General features: G+C 35.7%; 1 protein-coding gene across 1 annotated transcript in view; it reads left to right on the forward strand.

The window, feature by feature from the left end:
• The first annotated feature begins 10,912 nt into the window (after positions 1–10,912).
• Positions 10,913–25,764, forward strand: part of LOC107692978 (protein Red) — a 19,672-nt gene continuing 4,820 nt past the window's right edge. Inside the window, exons 1-14 of the mRNA XM_016492208.1 lie at positions 10,913–11,019; positions 13,045–13,111; positions 14,462–14,554; positions 15,274–15,333; positions 15,948–16,115; positions 17,340–17,454; positions 17,535–17,605; positions 17,679–17,725; positions 19,873–20,036; positions 20,869–20,977; positions 22,847–22,886; positions 22,958–23,147; positions 23,246–23,264; positions 24,311–24,389. Coding sequence (XP_016347694.1) covers positions 11,010–11,019; positions 13,045–13,111; positions 14,462–14,554; positions 15,274–15,333; positions 15,948–16,115; positions 17,340–17,454; positions 17,535–17,605; positions 17,679–17,725; positions 19,873–20,036; positions 20,869–20,977; positions 22,847–22,886; positions 22,958–23,147; positions 23,246–23,264; positions 24,311–24,389 — 1,232 coding nt within the window. The 5' untranslated portion in view covers positions 10,913–11,009. The remainder of the gene's footprint in view (positions 11,020–13,044; positions 13,112–14,461; positions 14,555–15,273; positions 15,334–15,947; positions 16,116–17,339; positions 17,455–17,534; positions 17,606–17,678; positions 17,726–19,872; positions 20,037–20,868; positions 20,978–22,846; positions 22,887–22,957; positions 23,148–23,245; positions 23,265–24,310; positions 24,390–25,764) is intronic.

The following is a 25,764-nucleotide window of genomic DNA, read 5'->3' on the forward strand; positions in this document are numbered from 1 at the left end:
GGTTTTGCAATACCAACAGATGGAGATAATCACAAAAAAAAAAAAAAAAAAAAGAACATTAAAAATGGTCATGCAACTCTATTGGACCACTTGTGATAGTTCCAGTTACAACTAGAATTTTTTCTGGAATTTTAGAATTTTTTCTAGAAATATTTTTGAGAGATTCACTTTCATATCTGGCACTTTCTTTCCCACTTGTTTCAGTTAATTTGTTCAGAAAGAACCGTTGTCGTTCTCCATTAAAGTGTGCCTTCTGTAGCCCCCAAATCAAACGAGTAATCAGCATGTTTAACTGTTTTAATATAACGATGGCAATCAGAAACGAATACCTGCTTGGTCCACAAGCTTGTTTGTAGATGTCGAGGTCGTAGAGATTCTAGGTGCCTAGAAAACAGCATCGACCCAGCAATGCTAAAATCATTAATACTGCTTTAGCAAAGTGCTGTTCATGAACCAGCGTCCGTCAGTCAAATTGGATTCACACTTACAAAGTGTCCTCAGGCTTTGCAAATGTTTTCCCTCTGATTGTGACGTCTAATGAATCAACCCATGGTGTTTATCTCAGGGTTATAGCGAAGAAGTGATTGCAATCATCTGAAAAGCTTAAACCTGTGCATTCACAAACAACAAGGTTTCTTTGCCAAAACGTTACGTTTTGAGATGATCTTCTCACAGTGTAATGATGGAAACACTGAGTTTCTTTTCTTTTCTTTTGTATGATGATGCCAAAGAAAAGTAAGTCAGCATATGCTCTGAAGTGGATGTAAACTTTGTCTGGATCTTCTGAAGATCTCAGCCTGCACTGATATCCACTTGTACACTCCTTGACCGCATCATCAATCGAGCATCACGCTCATCAGCGATCACATACGTGAGCTGTCCAGAAATCTTTCGTTTGAGACAAAAGCAACTGATATGTAGCGTACGTGATGCGTGTCAGTGATTGAGGGGTTAGTTCCCCCAAACAAAGACAGTTCTGTATTCAGTCTTGTTGTTCCAAACCTGTTTTGCTGTTCTTTTCCATACAGTGAAAGCGAATGGGTCCAAAAAGGACAAAAAAGTAGTCCATGCGCTACATTCCAAGTTTTCTGGTGTCTTACGATGCTCAGCCCAAATTGAAGTGTTTAATTTACCGAAGTCCTTCCCCAGTCACCGTAGATCTCCAATGTTGCGGCAAATTTGCGAATAGCATCGTAACCAAAGGGATTTTCATCAGAAGACTAGAATACAGCACACAAACCAGTCATTTCGTGTTTCGTGAACAACGCCGCGGTGGATGAACGATGGCTGAATTGCTTCACTCCTTCGCTGGCTTAAATCGCGACGGCCGTCTGCTGTATCCGTACAGACCACAGACAGCGACCTGTACAGATTTCATGTATCTTAGCTGCTTTAATAGGGACTAATCATAGCGCTGGTCATTTGCCGTTCTCTGGTTCAGTATGCACCCAGCGCAGACATGGAATACTGTGCCTTTAGTGACTTAGTTTCAGCCTCCTGCAAGAGTTCAAGCTGCTTTATCATGCTTCGTTGCCGTTCGTGTACCAAAACTATAACATATACTCTACGTAATCTCTGTAAATGTTCAGCTTCTGTGCAATCATTTTCCTCCCACAACGTAAAAGGACAAGAATGACAGAGTAGATCTTGACACTCGTATGTTGTTAGTGAGCCATTCGCTTAAACGACAAAGGGTAACTAGTCTTTGCACTTACTGTTGGCTTTCCCTGGAAGGGTGAATAGCTGGAAATCATCAAGACCATCAAGGGGTGTGCGATATTGATGAAAAACGATATTTTTATATTTTCTGGGATTTTTGTTGATAGTTAGACGAGATGTAGTGTGTTTTTGTGCTGGTACGTTGGCTGGTTTAGGCCCGTCCTGGTTCACAAAGACGTTCATATTCTGTTATTTTGTTAAATTTTCCGTAAATTTTCCATCTCAAGAGGCGTTTAGAAGTATTTACACAGACTGTACAATGCAGCTCAGAGGTGGCCTGAATGCAGTTACACTGCAGTTACAAATGCCTCACACTGTGTCCTAACCAAACGAGCCGTGACAAGATTTTCAGAATGCGAAGTGACAAAATCAATCAAATATCACAGCCAATCAGAAGTGTGTGTGGGCGGGCTTTCTCTGGAAGCGCACTGCACTCCCAACGAAATGGATGTTTATATTAAACCTTTTTAACATTATTAAAAGTACATACTGAGTGACTGATACCATCTTTGTTATGGAATACACGTGTTACATGAACAGTTTTAATGTTCATGTTTGCTTAAATTAAATTTTTTTTTCAAAATCTTGCGTCATTTTTCAAGGTGATGCAAAATGATATTCAGACTCACATTAGACACTTTTAACATTGACTAAAGCACATAATCAGTTCCTGAAAGTATCATTGTCATAGGTTGTATGTTGTTGTTCCAGCTACAACGTCGCAGAAAATAGAAAATTGAATCCGCTGTCGCTGGTTAGGACAAAAACTCAGATTAACATGGAAAATATACCTTTTGTCGCATATCGCAGAATCGCGTTGCATCTGGTCAGGACACAATAAAAATAAAACAATATTTTAAGTATAAAAACTAAAACCACCAGTAGGTGGCGGCAAGTCGTTGAATCATTCCCTCAAACGATTTGTTCAAAAACATGGATTCATTCAGTAACGAAGGGCTCAAAACGGTTTTGCTGTGGCTTTGTTTGAAACTGTTTTCATTGCGTAAAATAGAGCAAAAACAGACAATACGGTGTCTTTTAACTCATTGATTTTACACAGGAATTTTAAATTAAATATCACATTTGCAGGTGTGCTGATATTTGGGAAAACAGCACTTGTGCTCGTGTGATATTGCCAAACTACCATACAAGATAAAAACTTATAAAGAGCATTTTTTTTACCTTAAATCTTGAATTTCGGGTCAATCTGACTGCATTCTGCTAGGCTGCATCATCTAGTTTGTGCCAAGTGAGTGACATAACATCAGCTCTCATATAATTAAAACAATTAGTAAATTATCCTAGAAGACACATATCGCACACCCCTAAGACCCAGCTGTTCTTTCGGATTAAGTGGTTAATCTTGAGCACATCGTGTGGTTCTTGCCTTCTCACTCCATGGAGAAAGAACTGATTATTGAAGAAAAGTCATAATTCATCCACAGAAATAAAGTGAAGCCAATTTGTAGGACCAGTACCCTTTTTTTTTTTTGCATTTGTAAAGATGTCTGGACATATTATTATTAAAATCAGCATGAATAAGATTCATTACAAAAATAACTTCTACTTTTAAGGGTTTCTTTAATGGTTTCTGGTGAAGTATGACCCTCACGAGCTTCACCCGAATATCTTTCAGTGTTGTTGTTCACTTCCAGATGCTCCGTTCAGATGTGGGTCAGTTTACTGATGCGCCGAACTCCTGCAGCGCCTCAGAAACCCGTCGTGAAAGATCTCTCGCTTGTCCAGCAGCAGCTTTTGCTGTCATATCTCTCTCTCTTTCTCTCTCTCTCTCTCTCTCTCTCTCTCTCTTGTCTTGTTTACTATGCAGTGAAATTTTCCCACAAGCCCCTGTGACCGAGCAGTTTTTTCTGTCTTTCACTCTTGAAAGAGTAAACGAGGCGCAGGAGAGGTGAAGCACTTGTAGTCCATTAAGAATCACACGTGTCCAGTAAATCTGTCAACATCTTCCGCTCGACACGGTTAGGATACGATGATATGAATGTTGCAGGAGTTTATCCTTCTATATTCTTTGTTTCAAAGAATGTTGTGCCATTTGTTAATAGCAGAGAAAACTATTGAACATATAATTAGAAAAAAAGAAGAGCTATTTTAAATTATTTTAGGCTTTTTTGCGATATTTATTTTCTTGTATTGGAAATCTTTATAGAAGGAAAAAAAGACAAGTATTTTTCATCAGTGCAAAAACCTATTTTTTCCTTTTTGTACATTTTCCATGTTAAGCAGTCTTTAGAGCAATATAATGTTCATGTGACTGTATGTGCATGCTGTTTGTGATGCCTTAATAACAGCTCCAGTCCCATCATCGCCAGCGCTCGGCTGTGGTCGACCAGTGCAGTCAATAAAGCTGTGCTTTCTGTCTAATGTCTCTGTGCTGTGTGTCGCTACACCACACACACAAAACACAAACATACCCCAGTATAATAGCTTTCAGTAAGTGTTTTAGGGGGAGGATTTTGCAGTGACTCTTTCTCAGTGTTAAATTATTACGCCAGTAGGTGGCGACAAATGTCTGTCTTTATATGGGAGTCATTGAATCATTCATTCAACTGATTCATTCAGGAACAAAGACATACTTGATGGTCTTACGTTAATTGTTATGGCAGTTTTTAAAAACGGCTAATGTTAGAAATGGAATAACTAAGTGAATACCGAAGTGTTAACAATACAGTAAATCAAATAAAACTGACACGATGACTTGCATAAGCGACTGCACAGTCAGCAAATGAGGGTCTAAAACATGCTTGTGTGCCGTTTAGTCCTATATACAGTAAAACTGTTTGAGTTGATTACACAAATGTGATGAATCTTTGGCATAAATGCTAAACCACAAACAAAACAAACACTGGATTTATTTAAAAATGTTTTATCTCTTTACAAAATGTGTTCACATGAAGACATCTACCAGAAACACTGATGTGAACTGCTATGAACATCCCATCAGTAGCTTTATACCCTCTGCATGTGTATCTACTCAAATATACATAAACACACAAATGCAATACAGTATTGTTACAATATTTCCAAAATGCAGTATAGTTTTTTTTGTAGTATTTTTGTTTTGTATGTGTAACATTTCCCATATTCAACGGGAAAACCAGGAAAAACATTTAGTAAGATAAAGGGTTTTCTGTACAAAAATTAAAAATGGCTATTTTATTTTTTTTAAGGGATATACATGGTGGTAAAACAACTCTTCCGTTGGGTTTAAAAATGGGAAATTTTATATAAAATTTAAGGTAGTAAGAATTCTTAAATATTTTAAATGGTATAGCATCTTAATTATCACAAAATTATTAAATGTTATGTTTCTCAAATGCATTTACACTAACGGATAGGAAACTTGGGGTTGCATTTTCATTAAAATATGACAAATATAGCAAAATGCAGTGTGGCTTTGCAAGGTAATAACATGCCCATACCCTACTTCAACATTAAAATGCATTACCAGAAATAGATGGATATTTATAATGTGTTACTGACAAAAAGGGTAACAAAATGGTGATTTAAATGTCTATTTTTCCATAAATGCATTGACACACTTAAAAGGGATTTTTTTTTTCATTACATTTATGTACTTTAGATTTATATGCTTTTGCATGATAATAACATGGAATTTAATTACAGAAAATTTTTTACCTTTTGGAGAGTCATTGTAATGCAATAAAAAAATGTTGCTGTTGGAGCAAATTTACAACATTATTTGGAGGCAAATAACATTTGTAAAAGTCTCCAATTTTTCTCCAGTTTACTGCCGAGATGTTTTAGTAATGTACATCAGATTATTCACTGCACATTGATTATTCAATCTCATTTTGAAAGTGTTGTTTATTTGCTGATTGGAAGAGTTCTTCCAGTTTTCCAACAGGCAGGACAAAGTGTGGCAAATAATGATTTGAATGAACAGTTTTTATTGTTTGTTATAAATATTATATTATTGTTTGTTTTCTGCTCCACAGATTCTGTCAGGGTGGATTGAGTTCACTTCGATTCCCCTTTAGTCTTGTATTATAGTATATGTACTTGTCTATCTTCCTGTCTTCATCTATACCTGGTACCTGAAATTCAATGCTGTTGTCAGACAGAACTTCACAGATAAAAAGAGAATAATTTAAATGAATGGTAATTTTAAGATTTTAACACTTAAAAATGTAATTGAAAAGATTTTTAACAAATAAGTTGATTACACATATCTGAGTTATGATGGCAAAACGATTCAAGTTAAATTATGATTACTTGATTGTATTATTAATGACAGCATTAGGGGTTAAAGGAAGTGCATCTTAAATGAATAGTTCACCCAAAAATTAAAGTTTGCTGAAAATGTAGGCTCAGGCCATCCAAGATTAGGATGCGTTTGTTTCTTCATCAGGTTTGTAGAAATGTAGCATTGCATCAGTGTCTCAGCAATGGATGCTCTGCAGTGAATGGGTGCCGTAAGAATGAGAGTCCAAACAGCTGATAAAAACATCACAATAATCCACACCACTCCAGTCCATAAAGGCTTAGAAAACAGTATTGTCATTGTCATAAAACAACAAAAGGACAGGGTCCTTAAGTCTTTCAGTACAGATTGAATATTGCTTTCAGGTTTTTCAGAGATATCACTGGATTCAATGTACATCAAGTTTGAATGTCAAAAAAAAAAAGTGGTTTGCTCTTAGAAAATGTAAATGTTTACATTTAAAGGGATAGTTCACCCAAAAATGAAAATTCTGTCATTAATTACTCACCCTCATGTCGTTCAAAACCCATAAGACCTTCGTTCATCTTCGGAACACAATTTAAGATATTTTTGATGGAATTCGAGAGCTTTCTGAGCCTCCATAGACAGCAATGCAACCGACACGTTCAAGGCCCAGAAAGGTAGTAAGGACATCATTAAAATAGTCCATGTTACTTCAGTGGTTCAACCTTAATTTTATGAAGCTATGAGAATACTTTTTGTGTGCAAAGAAAACAAAAATAACAACTTTATTCAACAATTTCTTCTCTTCCGTGTCAGTCTCCACCGCCATTCACAAGGGTACCATGACGCGTGGGAAGTTCATCGCTATGAAATCGCGTTCAAGAAGTCTCATTCAGCACACATCGCGATATTTGCCATCAGTTCACGTGTGCCACACGTTGGGTGAGTAGTCGTAAATACACTGTCTTCGTTATTAATCAGATTAGCGCTTTATGTTTGTTCGCTGTATTACATCTGTCATCCGAGACTTTGTTTGCATTTAACTGAATGAACACACGTGACGTGCCATAGATCTTCCATAAGTTAATCATATTCATATCAGGTTCAAAGATGTAAGTTGTACTTGTAGTAAAATCATGATAACCACAACACTTACCATGCTTTTACTACAGTAACTGTGGTTTTACTGTGATATTTGAAGTTAAAGCACAGTAAATACAACACCATGCTTTTACTACAGTAAGTGTGGTTTTACTCTGATATTTGAAGTTAAAGCACAGTAAATACAACACTTACCATGCTTTTACTGCAGTAACTGTGGTTTTACTCTCATATTTGAAGTTAAAGCACAGTAAGCACAACAATTACCATGCTTTTACTACAGTAACTGTGGTTTTACTGTGATATTTGAAGTTAAAGCACAGTAAGCACAACAATTACCATGCTTTTACTACAGTAACTGTGGTTTTACTGTGATATTTGAAGTTAAAGCACAGTAAGCACAACAATTACCATGCTTTTACTACAGTAACTGTGGTTTTACTGTGATATTTGAAGTTAAAGCACAGTAAGCACAACAATTACCATGCTTTTACTACAGTAACTGTGGTTTTACTGTGATATTTGAAGTTAAAGCACAGTAAGCACAACAATTACCATGCTTTTACTACAGTAACTGTGGTTTTACTGTGATATTTGAAGTTAAAGCACAGTAAGCACAACAATTACCATGCTTTTACTACAGTAACTGTGGTTTTACTGTGATATTTGAAGTTAAAGCACAGTAAGCACAACAATTACCATGCTTTTACTACAGTAACTGTGGTTTTACTGTGATATTTGAAGTTAAAGCACAGTAAGCACAACAATTACCATGCTTTTACTACAGTAACTGTGGTTTTACTGTGATATTTGAAGTTAAAGCACAGTAAGCACAACACTTATCATGATTTTACTACAGTAACTGTGGTTTTACTGTGATACGTGTAGTAGTAATAGCACAGTAATCGCCAAACTTACTATGGTTTTACCACTGTAATGGTAGTTTTGATGTGCTATTACAACATAATATATCACAGTAATCACAACACTTACTGTACCGTGCGTTTAAAACCTTTTAATGTAAAATCCAAAAACCGTAATTTAACTCAGTATTTTTTCCATCTTACAGTTCATTCATATCAGTTTATATCTTAAATTCTCTATATAATGCTATTTTATTTTCTCTCCCTTTTTTTATTCATATTTCTTTTTAGCTGAAAAGACCTAAAGGAAGCAGTCAGCCCAGTCTTGTTAGTGGAGAGGTATTCATTCAGAAACAGAAGACAGAAAGCTGTAAAGGCAGACATTTGGTAGGTCTGTGTTAGTTTGAACCCTTTTATCACACATTCCTGCTGTTAGAATTTGCACAGCATTTGTTGTTTCTTAATCTTTGTCTTAAAAACTCCCCATAGCCTCATTAGTAAGAACCCTAAACACAGTCTCACGTCAAAGTCTTAATAATTTAATTTAACACTTGTATGATATTGCACAAGTGTACTTGTAGACAATCCTGTAAGGTTTGCTCTACTGCTCTTCGTCAGTCTCATTTCACACTATCACAACATTTGTAAATCAGTTGAACCCCTTCTTGGAAAGTAGTCGGACGTCCCACACAGCCAGAAAGTTTATATTGTCCATTGGCTTCTTTATAAATGATTACAAATGGGCCCCATCAGTTCATGTTCCAGCAATACATGATGTCTCTGCACCTTGTAATTTATCTGTGTGCACGAGTTGAAATGCTAGTTTGATGTAAGTTGCATGTAATAAAATATCTTTCTTTCTGTTTTACAGGATTACTTGCAGATTACGCTGTCCTTCTCCGTCATGCACATGCACTCACCTCTTTAACTCTTTATCCCACACACATACTGAAATGGCACCTGGATCAATATTACGACTTTGCAGTGGTTTGTTTTTTTTTGCAGAAGATGCAACTTTGTTTTAATTATAAGCTTGTAATGAATACATTTTGACCTTCCAGCAACCCATATATATACACACAGAACCAATAATAAAAATAATAGTTGAAAATAGTCGTATCGATAAAGCATTGTGTTCTCTTTTTCGAGCTTCATAAACTGTACTTGGTGTCTTCCTAATGCTTTTATCACAAAAAAGCCTCAGTGCTCATCAGGAGTTTTAGTGAAGGACATATTCATGCACAGCCATCCCCTAGTTCCAGTCATGCAGCGACTTCATGATGCTATTGTAAAACATATATTATAAAACGGATAGTTCCGGTCCTTGATTCTGATTGGCTGAGCCACGTTCGAAGCTGTTGTAAATCACTCTACAAACACACACCTTTGTTTACTTCTGTGTGTTGCTCAGCAGCCACTTTGTAGCAACCACAACTGATTCTGAGGAGCTACATTGTTTGGTGGAAGAATACTGTTTTTATTAATATCATTACACTTTATTTGCTCTGTTTTATTTTGTGAAACCTTGCTACGTATATGGAATAACCGTTTTATAAAAGCCATAAGCCCCGTGAAGCCGTGGTTTACAGTGAATTTATAACTCCGCTTCGCGTCGTGCCTAACAACGCCCCTTAGCTGTTATAAATTCACTGTAAACCACGGCTTCTTGGGGCTTATTGCTTTATTTACATATAGCAGGTGTTTGTTCGAACAATGGAAGACGGAGAAAGTGTTCAGGAAAACAATCAATGTTTATGGAATTGTGTTTGGTGCTGTGCTGATATGCATGACTTTATGGTGTTATTTTGTGAGTTTGATACATTTACATTATGTGCTGTATCACTTTTGGGTCAACTTTTAAGAAAATGCATCTGTTTCCAGTGTTCTCTGAAAGACAAATACTGTATATTCTTTTTTTATAAAAGCATTTTCATACTGAAAAGATGAAGGATCCGAAAATGAACGAAGGTCTTATGGGTTTGGAACGACATGAGGGTGAGTAATTAGTGACCATGGGCAGTAACTAGTTACAGTAATAATATTACTTTTTGCAGTAACTAGTAGTGTAACTAATTACTAATAAGATTTCAGTGATAATATTACAGCTACCATCCAACAGCTCGTTACTTTTGATGCCTCAACCCCTACTGATTTGAAATCAATAATTCCTAGATTTATTGTCATAATTGTCACGACTCGCACAGGCACATGAAGTCACCAGTGCATCAGGAAAGCTTGGAATATGGAAAAGTTTACATTCAGGGGATGGAAATATTGCCATTACACTGATTTTGTCAGAAAAGCTGATCTGAACACAGACGTGTAAGATGTGCATTACTTTACTCTGTCCACCCACATCCCTCTGATCCCCATATAAATTATATTACTATAATTAAACATCTTATGAACTTATGTGATTGCTTCTGATAAAATACTTGATGAAATATAATCATAAATGGGTAACAGAGAAATTATAGCTACAATTAGCTTCAAGCTACATTTGACAGTTAATACAACACACAGTCACCACTGAGTGTTTGTAACAACTTCTGACTGCGATCCCATGTAGATTTTTGGCAGAAATATACTGTTAGTAACATTTTAGAAGAATTTTATTGGGAAGAAACACAATTACAAGTTCTGTGGGGCGTGAAGGAAAAGTAATGTAACTAGTAGTGTAACTAATTACTGTTGCCAGACAGTAATAATATTACTTCTGAAAGGAGTAACAAGCAGTGTTGGGGAAAGTTACTTTTAAAAGTAATGCATTACAATATTGCGTTACTCCATACAAAAAGTAACTAATTACGTTACTTAGTTACTTTTTATGGACGTTACTTGTAATGCGTTACCCCCAACACTGGTAACGAGTAATAAATTAAATTTTTTGGAGTAGCGAGCCCAACACTGTTTATGACAGAATTTTCATTTTTGGGTGAACTATCCCTTTAATTTGTAAACGCAACATGGCTAGTGTGATCGGATGTCATCCTGTTCAACAGGCGGCGCTGATGCGACCGGAAACACATAGAAATAAGCGGAAGTGTGACGTCAGTAGACGTGCTATCAACAATAAAGTACGTCGAGTCGTGTTTTGGAGTGGCTGGACTCATTTCATCATGCCTGAATGTAAGTATCCTTTATTAAACCTTTCTGCTGTGTGTGGCTAAGATAGTATTTGAGACTGTGCCGCGTTATATTCTATAAACACGCCTGTTTGAATAATAACTTGCGCAAACGACGCGACAGAGTGATCGTGTGTAGACTTCAGAGATAATGTGTAGAATTGATAGGTTAAAGAAATACGTGAGATAAACAAGACCGTTGTTTTGGTGCAAATGAAATACGCATGAACACAAATACAGGCATTAATAATGGCTATCATACATTTTTACCATGATTTACAGAAGACACACCATATAGCAAATAATATATAATAGGTATGCCAAAAAAATCTTATCAGGAATATTTAGAATAGGAATAATCATATGCCATTAAAAGACTGTATTTAAGGATCACAGTGAAGAAAAGTTAATTTATTGTAATTTTAAATCTTTGCCACTGTCTTTCAGATCACTAGATTAATCTAAAATATAAACATTTCAATTTAATTATATTTAGTATGATCACTTATTCTTTTATGTATTTTAATAAGTACAGGTCAGTTTTATTTTTACATGGATATATCTGTTATGCCAGAACAGTATTTCACCCATATTTTGACATTTTATGAACACAAGTTATTTGAAACATTGAAGTAGACACTTAACATGCATTTATTATGCTTTCTCTCTATATAAAATCACTAAATTTAATTTAATGCAGACACAAAATGGGACGTCTCGTCTGTGACCCAGATTAATAAAGTGTTCAGAAAGTGTGTGAATGAGATCAGATTATTATTATTATTATTATTTAGTCATTTAGCATACGCTTTTATCCAAAGCGACTTACAAATGAGGACAACAGAAGCGATCAATTGTAGTATTAAAACAACTAAAAACAGATCCAAAACTAAAAGCTAAAACGTTATAAATACTACCTATACACATTTTAAAAATAAAGAAATTAAATAAAAATGACAAATGCATACAACAAAATTTCAAAACTTAACATTTAAATGAAAAAAAAAAAAGCTAAAAACAATATTAAAGAACAAAAGGTATAAGAGTATAATAATGATTCTAACATAACACTAAGCCAAACACCAAAAAAAACAACTACATATATGTGTACGTACAACCACACACACATACATATATATATATATATACATACACATTTATAAATTAAATATATATATTATTTCATTGCCATTTAGTTTGTTGAAGTATTAAAATAACTCAAATTAAATAAAACTAAAAACTTAATAAAAGACCTATACAGACATAATAAATTCAGACATCATTTAACTTAAATTAAAATAAATAACAAATACAAATAATACAAATCAAATGACAGTAGTTTATCAGTAATCCTAAAAAATAACACTGACAAACACACATGCTAAAAAACAACAACTTACTGACACATAGTAAGAAATAGTTATAAAAAACTGAAACAGAAGTGAAACAAGTAATAGGATTGTAGGTGACCGTTTGTATTCTAGCCCCATTAATCCTTGCAGTGCTGTGTTCTAAACAAACAATATAATGAAAAGACAGCAGCCAGAATCTTCTAAGATCCACGTCAGGAGTGAACCATTGCTGTGTAATTGTTTTTTTTTAGCAGCAGTGAAACCAGACATTAACAATCTTCTCTGAACTAATGTAAAGTTGTAGGAAGTCCTCCACTTTATTTTGCAGAGAAAGTTGACCTAGCACATTCAGCAATAGAGGTTGAATAAAATTGCATGTTGGAGGCTATTTTTTATATTGACCACACAATCAATAGAGCTTCCTACAGCGCGAAGCTATTGAGGATAATATTGCTCGATTTTTCACAGTTAGGGCGTATTAGTTCCATGAGAGCTTCTCCACTGATTCAACCCAAAGTTGTAGGAAGAATCATCATTTAACAACATAAGACAAGGATCAATGTCAAACTGCAATAAAGTCATGTTTTTGGATGTTTACAGCAAGCCCTTTTGTCTTTGTGATGTTACTCCTCATCATTGATTTCTGTCTTCTGTGTGCTGATCCTCTGTTCTTTCAGCCGATGTTTACTCCAATCCTCTGGCTCCGGATGGCCATGAGGTGGAGGATCACCGCTCAGCGCTGCAGTAAGTGCTCTTCACCATCACTTCATGTCAGTAATCTTCACAATCACAGATGAGCCTAGAGATTGGTGGGTGACGTGCTATCTGCGGGTCTTAAAAATTCACCCGTGTGCATTTGAAAGCCTTAAAAAGGTTTTAAATTAGAGCAGAAAATCATGGCATTTAATGTTGCATTCATTGCAAAAAAAAAAATATATATATCTTCCTCTGTATTTTTGTTTTCCAGTATAAACATCTCAAGGATTTGCTTGAGATACAAATGTGAAATGTTTTGAAAATTTAAACAAAGTTAAGTGAGTTTGCGTAATGAAAACTTTTTTCTTCTGGTAGACCTTTGTTCTTGTCTTAATCATAAACTCACTTCACTGTGATCAATTTCACAGAAAACATGTTGCTTCTCAAGTAAATGCACCTTGATTTAAGAATCTTTAGACAGTTGCACTGGAAAACAAGAGAAAAATACTGATGAAGAATATCTTTTTTTTTTTGCAGCGTGAGTAGAGTTATTTCTGTGTTCTGGTGGTTGGGAGCACGGCTAAACAAGCCTTTTTGTGTTCCCTTCAGTTTATTCTCTAAATTTCCTTTAGTTGGTATTAAAAAGATCTTAAAGACTTAAAATTAATTAACCCTGCAGAAACCCAGTAATGTGAATTAGTTTTCTGCAGTGAACATACGAGTGTCAAATCTTTAGCTTTATTAAATATGACCCTGGAGCACAAAACCAGTCATAAGGGTAAATTTTTCTGAAATTGAGATTTGTACATCATCTGAAAGCTGAATAAATAAGCTTTTCATTGATGTATGGTTTGTTAGGATTGGACAATATTTGAAAATCTGGAATCTGAGGGTGCACAAAAATCTAAATATTGAGAAAATCATCTTTAAAGTTGTTCAAATGAAGTTCTTAGCAATGCATATTACTAATCAAAAAAGTTTTGATGTATTTACAGTCGGAAATTTACAAAATATCTTCATGGAACATGATCTTTACTTAATATCCTAATGATTTTTGGCATAAAAGAAAAATGTATAATTTTGACCCATACAATGTATTGTTGGCTATTGCTACAAATATACCCCAGCGACTTAAGACTGAGGTCATGAGAGTCTGACCTTAAGAAGAGGTCATGAAGAAGGAAACATTAAATGACAATCAGATTTACACCTGCCATTAATTATGCCACAGAATCTTCTTTCTCTAATAATAACTATTATTCTTGCTCTTCTTATGTTTTTTTTTTTTGTGGCAGTCCATTAAAAGCTTAGAATTCTTGAAGTGCCAGTGGTTTTACTATTTTCATTCTTCGGTCATCTGTTCTTGTGCCTCACCGAGCATCTGTTTGTGATCCTCAGATCCAAGCTGACCAACGATGACTTCAGGAGGCTTCTGATGACCCCGAGATCTGCGCCGTCCTCAGCTCCACCCTCCAAAACACGCCACCATGAGTACTATATGACCTGCTTTTGAACACTTGTTTAAGATCTTTCTGCTTTTGATCATAAGACTAGTTTCTGCTGGTCGCTTACTTCTCAAAACAATACCCAAATTACTTGAGGACTTGTGGTTTGTTACAGTTTAAAAAAAAAAAGACATGAAAAAGAATAGTTCATAGGAGATATTCTTTGTTATTTGATAGCCCAATGTTTGCAACCATTACGTCTCTTAAATGTAATGTAAAAACATTAAAATAAGAATTGTCACTTTGTATGTAACACGTAACATGTTACAGATTGACATGCAACATTGTAACCCTAACTTTGAAAAATATGTGCATGCATATTAACAAAATATATTTTAACAGTTAACAGTATTGTGAAATAGTATCCTCCTAACATAACATTTCACAGGTCTTCAAAAGTCAAAACAATCAACCGGTTACACTAAAGTGTTTCTAATATAATAACACGATTCACATTGTCTGGTCGCATTAAGAAAAACAAGCATGTTGACCGGGATGCAGGCTTGAAGGTGTTGCCGTCCAATTCCACTCTGTGTTCATTATGCGCTCACTTTGGTTAATTCACACTCAAATACTCGATAGCTTTCGACAGCGGTGACTAGTCGACTTCACAACTAGTCTATGCAGCCCTTAATGCACACTGCATGTCTGCATGATAACAGTCTGACAAGTCAGTTTGAATTGTTGTTGTGATGAATTTCCCAGGATGCCACGGGAATATAATGAGGATGAGGATCCTGCAGCTCTCAGGCGTAAGAAAAAAAGGTGAGTCGAGGAACAGTGATGAATAAATCATCAATGCTGCTACTTTTGTCTCTCTTCTGCACATATTTACACTTTCCCGAACTTTATTCAATGCCAATCAAATGGCTTTTACCTTTTCACATTTTAAATTTGCAGCAATGCTCATATTAAGAGAAAACTGCAGCAACTAGAAAATTCACACTAAATGCATGTTTCGTTGATGATTTTGGATTAATGCGTTATTTAACTTTTTCAGCTTTTCTTTGCATGCAACACAGAATGCGATGTTTATACTGTGTTCACCTCAGATGCCCGCTTGTGTTAAGTTAATGTATGAAGTTAAATAAATAAAAACTTCAGACCAAGTTGACGTGTGAATATTTTCAACTTGTGAATTTTAAAATTTTGCATTTTCCCCATTCATTTTTCAATTACATTTTTTTTTTTTTATTCTGTACTAAAATGTGAGGTTTTCTTGTAAAAATTCCATAGTTTCATGAACTTCTAGTAAGTTTGGTGAAGCCAAAATCGGTCATTTATTTTAGAATGAGTTTTTTTCCTGTCATTAGGTGATGTAATAATACACATAAGAGGTTTTGATAGTTTTTCTCCGTTCTTTACGCTTGTGTCTGAAGTTACTACGCTAAGCTGCGGCAGCAGGAGATGGAGCGAGAGCGCGAGCTGGCGGAGAAATACCGCGACCGTGCTCGAGAAAGACGTGACGGTGTTAATAAAGACTACGAGGAGACGGAGCTCATCAGCACCACGGCCAACTATCGAGCCGTGGGACCCACTGCGGAGGCGTGAGTGTCCTCTGCCATTCGTGTCTTTCATTTAATATCATTTATTTATTTATTTTTAATTACTGTACATAATGCAGCATTATATTGAATTATTAGCTATATTTTGATGTATGATCATCTTCTGAAAATTGGCAGTAGGAAAGGTGTGTAGGCACCTATCGCATCTTTTGGGTTTATTTTCAGGGGTCCTTTCTTACATCTTTGGTCCTCCTTTTTTTATTGCAAACTAGTTATAAGGTGTGTGTGTGTGATTTTTTTATTATTTTTTTGACCAGTCTGTACCAAATTTGGCATGTACACTAAAAATCTTACTGTTCTAAAACTTTTGACTGGTAATGTTTTTTAAAGAAGTCTCTTCTGCTCACCAAGCCTGCATTTATTTAATCCAAAATACAGCAAAAGCAGTAATATTGTGAAATATGTTTACTATTCAAAATAATTGCTTTCTATTTGAATATGTTAAAATATAATTTATTTCTGTGATGCAAAGCTGTATTTTCAGCAGTAATATTGTGAAATGTTTACTATTCAAAATAATTGCTTTCTATTTGAATATATGTTAAAATATAATTTATTTCTGTGATGCAAAGCTGTATTTTCAGCATCATTACTCCAGTCTTCAGTGTCACGTGATCCTTCAGAAATCATTCTAACATTTATTATTATTATTATGTTGAAAACAGCTGAGTAGAATTTTTTCAGGTTTCTTTGAATAGAAAGTTTAGAAGAACAGCATTTAACTGAAATAGAAATATTTTGTAACATTATAAATGTCTGTATCATCACTTCTGATCGATTTAAAGCATCCTTGCTAAATAAAAGTATTAATTTCTATAATTTCTTTCCAAAAAAAAAAAGCTATCCCATTAGCAGAATATTGCTGATTTAATACATTATCAACATTTATTTTGGTCCAGTTTCCTGTAATTTCGCAATATTAAATTTTTCATTTTGCATCATTTGGTTCCAGGGCTTACCTTACCTTTTCTGCAGTTACTTCTACTTCTGTCTACAGACTTTTGCTTTGACAAATGAAGTTCATTTTTATTTGCATTACTCCTGAAATAGTGTGAGATGGTGCAAATATGCAGCAGTAAACGAGAAACATGGATTGCAGCTGTATGCTATTTTGACCACAGGAATATTAGTAAAGCACAGCCACAGTCATGTGGTTTGTGTGGATTTAAACGTGCATTTTGTTGTTGTTTTTCTTTTGTTGAACAGGGACAAATCAGCAGCAGAGAAAAGGCGTCAGCTGATCCAGGAGTCTAAGTTCTTGGGTGGTGATATGGAGCACACTCACTTGGTGAAGGGTTTGGATTTCGCCCTGCTACAGAAGGTACAACAGCATAGCCACTGTACGGTAATCATACAGCTGCCACACACTGGCTTTTGTTTACTGTTCTGTTTGAATTTCAGGTCAGAGCTGAAATCACTAATAAGGAGCGGGAAGAGGAGGACATGATTGAGAAAGTGCAGAAGGAAGTCAAGTATGTTTCAGAAAATCGAATGTGTTCATTTAATCCAGTTCCGGGTGTCTTTCAACATGTTTGTGTTTGACAGGAAAGATGAAGATCCAGAGCAGAAGATTGAGTTCAAGACGCGTCTGGGTGAGTTCAGTGATTATTAAGAGGATATGATTCATCAGAGGGAATCATCAGCATCTCAGTGTGTGTCTAGACATAGTGATTGCTCACTGAATAATTTTTACTAAATGAACAGAAAAGGAACATTTTAAAATTTAAAGACATACATGAGCAAAAAACACATTACACAGAAAAAGTTGCAGGTCTACTAGACTATGCACAAATCAATTTTGGCATACAGTGTCAGTTTATTTTGTCCCATCCATTGCTCTGGTTATCGCTGTCAAACATTGCATTTTTTGATTCAGTCCTGCATGTAAATACTGTTGCCTTTCCAGAAACGTTACAGTGTGTAGGCAGTTGCATGGAAAAAAAATCAAAGTTTTGGTAACACTTTAGTTTAAGGACCAATTTTCACTATTAACTTGCATGCATATTACTAGCATATTGGCTGTTTATTGGTACTTATAAAGCACAAATTAATGGCTTATTCTGCATGACTGTATTTTAGATCCCTTAATCCGAACCTATAACTAAACTAACAACTACCTTACTAACTATTAATAAGCAGCAAATTAGGAGTTTGTTCAGAGAAAACTCTTAGTTAATAGTGAATATGTTCCCTCTTCTAATGCGTTACTAAAGTTTTATTTCAATTGTGAATGGGTTATAAACGGAGAAATCAAGCTAAGAGCGCTCCCTTTATAGTCACTGAAGCTGTCACTGAGCTTTGCACGCTTGCAAAAACACCTGTTATAATTAACGAAGTTGTCTCTATTGTGCATATACTGTAAAACAAAAAAGATGGATGATGCGACGAAGAAACAAAACATACCAGTATGGATGCTGTCATCTTGCGATAATGTTGTCATCTGGCGCTAGAGTCTGTGCAGTAGTGAATAATTTAGGAGCCAGAGTCTGCGTCTTTGCAATAATGAATTGTTTGGAGCCAGCGTCTGCGCAGTAGTGATTCATTTTGAAGCGGAGTCTGCGCAGTAGTGATTCATTTGGAACCAGAGTCTGTGCAGTAGTGATTCATTTTGAAGCAGTGTCTGCGCAGTAGTGATTAATTTTGAAGCAGAGTCTGTGCAGTAGTGATTCATTTGGAACCAGAGTCTGTGCAGTAGTGATTCATTTTGAAGCAGAGTCTGCGCAGTAGTGATTCATTCGGAGTATGAGTCTGCGCAGTAGTGATTCATTCGGAGCCTGAGTCTGTGCAGTAGTGATTCATTCGGAGTACGAGTCTGTGCAGTAGTGATTCATTTGGAACCAGAGTCTGCGCAGTAGTGATTCATTTTGAAGCAGAGTCTGCGCAGTAGTGATTCATTCGGAGTATGAGTCTGCGCAGTAGTGATTCATTCGGAGCCTGAGTCTGTGCAGTAGTGATTCATTCGGAGTACGAGTCTGTGCAGTAGTGATTCATTTGGAACCAGAGTCTTCGCAGTAGTGATTCATTTGGAACCAGAGTCTGCACAGTAGTGTGGAACCTGAGTCTGCTCAGTAGTGATTGTAAAGTGGAGCTGCAGTGTCAAAGTTCCGCTCAAACTCCCGCAGACCTAATCGCAAACTCACAATCATGACATCACACCCCGTTTTTATAGCATCAAATAACTAACTAAAAGCGAACTTGTTAGAAAAACAAACACTTGAACATTCATCAGTGTGATAAGTACTACTCAAAACGTTGGAAAACATCTTTGGGAAAAATTGATTTGAAGTGTAATTTGATTATTATGCTCACGTCCCATTCGTTACATGGAGAGGGCGGGGTTTCTGACCTATTCTGCAGCCAGCCACTAGATGGTGATCGAAATGCTCTGGCTTCACTTTTCAGGATGTGTGCGGCACACTTAGTACTGTGCAATGAATCTCTTGTTTTCATTGTGCAAAATGCATTGTAACTTTCGACGATATCTGAAAGCAGCACCTATCAGTATTCAATATATTGTCCAGCTCAAATGGTTATCAGTTAAAATTACAGTTTAAGGTCAGAAAAATTTAAACAAATGCAGTAGGGTTCCAATATCATCAGTGCTTGAGCCCGTGAAAAATACCTGTTGACAACTAGTTTGAAAGGTCAAACTCTTGAACATCTTTTTGATGTTGCATGAGTTTAATCTGTGATGTTTAAGCTCATAGTCTTCTGTTCTATGTGTTGTTGTGCTCTTCAGGACGGAACATCTATCGTATCCTGTTCAAGGGTCGTCAGATGGAGCGTAACGAGCTTTTCCTGCCGGGCCGCATGGCGTATGTGGTGGACCTGGAAGACGAGTATGCAGACACGGACATCCCAACCACTCTCATCCGCAGCAAAGCCGACTGCCCCACCATGGAGGTACAGAGACCAAACACACGAGCACAAACCTTGACTTTACGTTTCACGTGTTCATTTTTGGGTGAATAATTCCTTTGTCATTGTAATGTCTTCATAAGCTGTAGTATTTTTTGAGGATAAATGAGACTACTGCACTACTGCATCAACATGCCTGTTTTACTCTCTTGTTCTTCTCTCATAGATGCATAAACATCATAGTTAACATATGGCTCAAATCTGCAAAGGGGTAATTAAACAAAAAATCATGTAAATAATTACCATACATTTATTTTGGCTTGTCAAAATGTTACATTGATTCAGCTGTAACAGATTTGATTACTTTTGAAAGTCAAGTTTTGATGCACAATGTTGTTTTTGTCTCTTACAACAAAAATCTCTTATTTAAACCCATGAAAATGCAGATTCTGTTGTAAATAATAGTGAAAAATCACTTTTTAAAACCCCTCAGCAGATTTTGACTCGCGTCATTCAAAACCCGTAAGACTTTTGTTCATCTTCGACACAAATGAAGACCTTTTTAAATATTCTCTCATCATGAAAGTTGAAACTGCAACATTTTCAAGCTTCAAATGGAGCATCAGGACTTTGCAGTAATAATAATCAACATGATTTGATTTGGTTTAATGAATGAACTCAATCGGATTTGTTTATGAACCCTCTGATTTCAAATCAGAAATCTCAATGCAAGTTTGAAACAAGTCATGTTAGCTATAGTTAGATGTTATTCAAGGCTTCAATCTGAAAAGAAAAGGGACGCTGTGATAGCCGCTGAGGCTCACATTTCCTTCAGATCATTTTTAAAGTCTAGTCAGCTGGTGCTTTTGTTCCTCAGGCTCAGACGACGCTCACCACCAATGACATAGTGATCAGCAAACTGACGCAGATCCTGTCGTACCTGAGGCAGGGCACCCGCAACAAGAAACTCAAGAAGAAGGACAAAGGTATTCTTTCCTGCACCGTGTTCATTAGAGAGCAGCTTTTGAGTTTTCTTTAAGTTTAAGTCAAGATTCCTGGTAAGTTATTATCACTTAAAATCACTGAAACGAGGCGACAATCCATGTACCTTTTCAGATTTCTGGAGTTTCCAGAAGTGGAAGTCGTCATACTTGGTTAAACTTCTATAGCGGTGAACAGAAGCTACAACAAATTTAACAGGGTTTCTGTGGACTTGGGGTGTCAAAAAAATGTTCGAATTTCGAATATTCGTCGAATTTAAAATAAAAATCCACATTCGAATGCAAAAAACATTGCATTCGAATTTTAGGTGTGCGTTAAGGAGGCAGCCTTATCAGTGACGCATGAGATGCGATGACGATGTAAGTGTCGGTGCATGATAATGATAGATGCGGCGCTGCTGCGTTGTTCATTACAAATATTGCGGGAAAAGAGAACATCAATGCGGAGAAGATCATGTTTACATCAAAACCGAAACCAAGCTGTTCACACAGAACGTATACTTATCGCATTTTCTAGAGGGACATCTATCACCGTTGCACTCGCGTCTCGCACAAAAGAGCCGCATGTTTAGAAAGCCATGTAAAAATAATGCAAGTTTAACTTTGAAAAAAACATATATCGAGACTTTATGGTGGTTTTTTTTCCCATCCCACTGCAACTCGTGTTTTTAAATTAAAAATGTACTCTGTGATTGGCTTTCCGCCCTTTGTATTAAACTATGCATACATACATGATGCTGTTTTGTTTATAGTTGTTTAAGCAACTTAATTCATTATAATTGGTTTATAAACATTATTTTAAACATTATGCACTTTTTTTTCACAAATAGTCATGTTATCTTATTCTTTGAATAAACGTGCATTAGTAATATTTTGCTCGATGCGCCCTCTTGTGGCCTCAGGAGAGAAGCCAAAAGCTTTTCTTCACCCTAACTGAAATTATGCATTTTAAATTCGAATATAATTCGAACTTTGATAATATTTAAGTACAAAATTCGAATTTAGTTTTTCAGACATTTTGACAGCCCTACTGTGGACCTTTAAAAGTCTTGATTTGCCCTTCCACAAATTAAGGCCTTAAAAAGGTCTTAAATCAGAGCAGAAGTCTTCATAAAAGCATGCACCTTCAAAAAATCCATGACTTGTTCAGTATTTTTTTTCTTGTTTTCCAATATAAACATCTTTAAATCAAGATGCATTTACATGCATTGAAGTCTTGTTTTCTGAGAAACTGAACAAAATGAAGCGAACTTATGTTTAAAACAAGAATATCTGTTCATTGGGTTTGAAAACTTTTCACTTTGAGTTGCGTTGAATTTACGTTGATTTGCAGATGTTTGTTCCTTTTAATCATAAACTCGATTTCACAGAAAACAGGACTTCTTATCTTATGTGATTTTGCTTCTCAAATAAATGTCTTGTTTTAAGAATCTTTAGCTATTTGCACTGGAAAACAAGAGGAAAGCATCACAACACATTGAGCTCCTTACATTTTCTTTACTCTGTCTTTAAAAAGTCTTACATTTTACGTTCATAAAACCTTCAGAAGCCCAGTATTGTTTTTATTCCCATTTGCTCCAATAGCAAAAAAAAATCCAAGAGCGCATTTCTGTGACCTTCCAAAAGAGGAGAAGCTCAAGAGATTGGTTGCATTGGTCAGAAGAGAACAAATTCTGATAAAAAGTGTGATCTTATTATTCTTATTAGTCTTTCTAAATAAAGGCTATCACAATGCATGAAGGAGAAAAATCAATTTCCAAGTAGTTTCATAGTGCTTTACTAGTCCGATTCTCATGCACATCCTTAGTGCATGTGTTTGTGAAAGTGAAACTGAAGTGCTTTCTCTGTTTTCAGGGCGTCTGGATGAGAAGAAGGCGCCTGAGGCCGACTTGAGGTGAGTTCACACGCAATCAAACTAAAGTTTATGATCTGAACACGAGCTTCCTAACATCTGTGCGTTTCCAGCATCTTTGACGACATCGGTGACTACACACCTTCCACCTCTAAGAGCATCAGAGACAAAGAGAAAGAGCGCTACCGTGAGCGAGAGAGGGAGAAAGAGCGAGAGAGGGAGCGGGAGAGAGAGAGAGAGCGTGATCGAGATGAAGAGAAAAGACGACACAGTTACTTCGAGAAGCCCCGAGCTGATGACGAGGTCAGCTGATCAGCGCTGTCTCGATTCTCATTGCCTCTCACTATTTGTGCAAAATGTATATCACTACTAATTATTGTCTAATATTTCTGTCTCTTTAGGCCATGGACATTGATAAAGGTAAATGTTCCTAGTCTTCCTATTTCTCATGCTCTCGGCACTCAGAGTTTTTACATGAAAATATTTTACTGAAACAGTAGTACAATGGAAAATTAAGTTTTTTATTTTATATTTTGTTCAATATATAATATAATAACATAATTGCATGTTAATTGCAATTAAATAAAAGATTACATTTATATTAAATGCAATTAGCTGAGCTTTAGAGTGCTTTTTTCGACCCACTTAAGTCGGATAGAAGTACATCTTTAGATGTAATTTCAAAATGACTGTTTTCTTTGAAATATGGTGAGCTGATGAATGTACTGACAAGCATTTATGGTAAATTAAAATATACTTTAATGTCATTTCTATTGAATGTTGGTGTGTCATGTTTAAATATATTTGTAATTACATATTTGTAATGATTAAGTTACAATTTAGTGCATTTAAAATAAAATAAATGTGCTTTAATATGTTAGTCAACATATAAAAATAAATGTCTTTAAAGCATTACAAAAGATTATTAAAACAGACGTAAAAGGTACCTTTAAAAAAAAATTGCAAGTACACAAAAGTGCACTAAGAATCATAAGGCAACACTTTATTTTACAGTGCCCTTGTTACACGTTACATTTGCTTACTATAGTATTAACAATAAGTTATGCATAATTACATGCAACCATCCCTAAAGTAAACCAAACCCTCATCCTAACCCTAACCATATAATAAGTACATGTAGTTAATTAATATTACTCGGTACTTAAATGTATAATTGCAGTATATCAAGGACACCAAAAATAAAGTGTAACCAAACTTAATCATGAAAGTTAACTCTCTTTAAGAACACTTAAGTGGCCATTTATTTCATTAATATTATATTATCTGACTGCGTGTACAGATTTTTGAAAATAAACGTACGATTTAAAGTACTCTACAAGTGCACATTGAATATACTTAAATAGTACACTTCTTTATCACAAAGGTGCTGAAAGCAATGCTGTCAGACCTGCATTGGAATGATAAAGTCCGGTGCTGTATTTCATTGCTGTGATGGTTTCTTTCAGGTCCAGGCTCTGTGAAGGACCAGATCAAGCTGATCAATGAGAAGTTTGCTGGAGCCGCTCATTTGCAGGGCCAGGAAGCATATCCTTCACGAGACTGCACAGCTGCAGATTTAGACACTGTTGCATATAGTGTATAGTAGAGCTGTGCATGACTAAAGGTTTTTCTAGTCGACCAATAGTCGTTCATTTAAGCCATTGGTCGACTAATTGCATTTTTATATTAATGCAATTACTCAAATATATGCCGAGGTAGGACCTAAACCATAACGAGCCTTTAATATCCTATTCCATGCTCAAGTGCACACATAAAGCTTGCTGCAAAAGTAATGACTATAAATATGTCGGAGAAGATAGCAAGGAGATATTTTAATTACTCATTAATAAACTAGTGTTTATTATTACTAAGTTAATGATGCTGTGTATGGTGGGCGTGACTTCAGAGAGAAATGCACCTTTCATACCGATTACATAATCGGAAAGTATTTGTATATGATTTGAATTGGTTTGTTTTAAAGTAGACATTTCAAGCTACGCATAGATATTTTTCTCATGTCTGCGAGGCAAGTACGTGGAGTTTCGGTTCATTTTTGAGACGCGGAGACTGCAGAAAGCGCATCCTTTTGTTTTCTTTATTTCACAAAACTACTGTAGTTTTAGACTAAATGTCAACATGCACAAAAACAGATTCAGTATTCCTCAAAATCAATAACAACTCAGAATATGACACAGTGTTAATCCAGTTTTATTAACCAGTGTCTTTGCTGCTGACCTTCAATGAGCCAAATCAACCACACTGAGCAAAATTGACTTTAGATAAACATAACATTTGTGTTTCATTTTTTTTTAATTGCGGAAGAGTGTTGAACTTTCTTCTCCTGCGTCCAATTCTTCATGTAATCCAGAATGGCAGAATTTACATTTCCTTGAGCCTGAGGCTCATTCATTTCACTTTTGGTGTGAAAAGGCTTTTACATTTACCAAAACTGAATTTTTTTTATTTTAAAAACAAACAAGCAAACCCAGCCCAGATGAGAAAAAGTAACTTTCCATAAAAAGTTACGAAATTAGTTACTTTTTTAGGGAGTAACACAATATTGTAATGCATTACTTTTAAAAGTAACTTTCCCCAACACTGATGTGAGTCTACATAAATAAAAGTAGATCCTTTACAGTTTCGAATGACGTATTACTCTTATCTGTACGAGCAAAAATGATGGTGTATTTTAATTTGTTTCCACTGTAACAGCTTCCACACTCCACACAAACACTTGGATATTCGCCTAACACCACACATTTATCTAGATTAACGCTAGAGTGAGTTGCTACTACTTGCATGTTTCAGTTTCAAATGATACGCCATATGTGACCCTGGACCACAAAACCAGTCATAAGGGTCAATTTTTTGAAATTTAGATTTATGTATCATCTGAAAGCTGAATAAATAAGCTTTCCAT

Source organism: Sinocyclocheilus anshuiensis, unplaced genomic scaffold (genome assembly GCF_001515605.1).
Source record: "Sinocyclocheilus anshuiensis isolate Anshui unplaced genomic scaffold, SAMN03320099.WGS_v1.1 scaffold658, whole genome shotgun sequence".
Lineage (NCBI taxonomy): Eukaryota > Metazoa > Chordata > Actinopteri > Cypriniformes > Cyprinidae > Sinocyclocheilus > Sinocyclocheilus anshuiensis.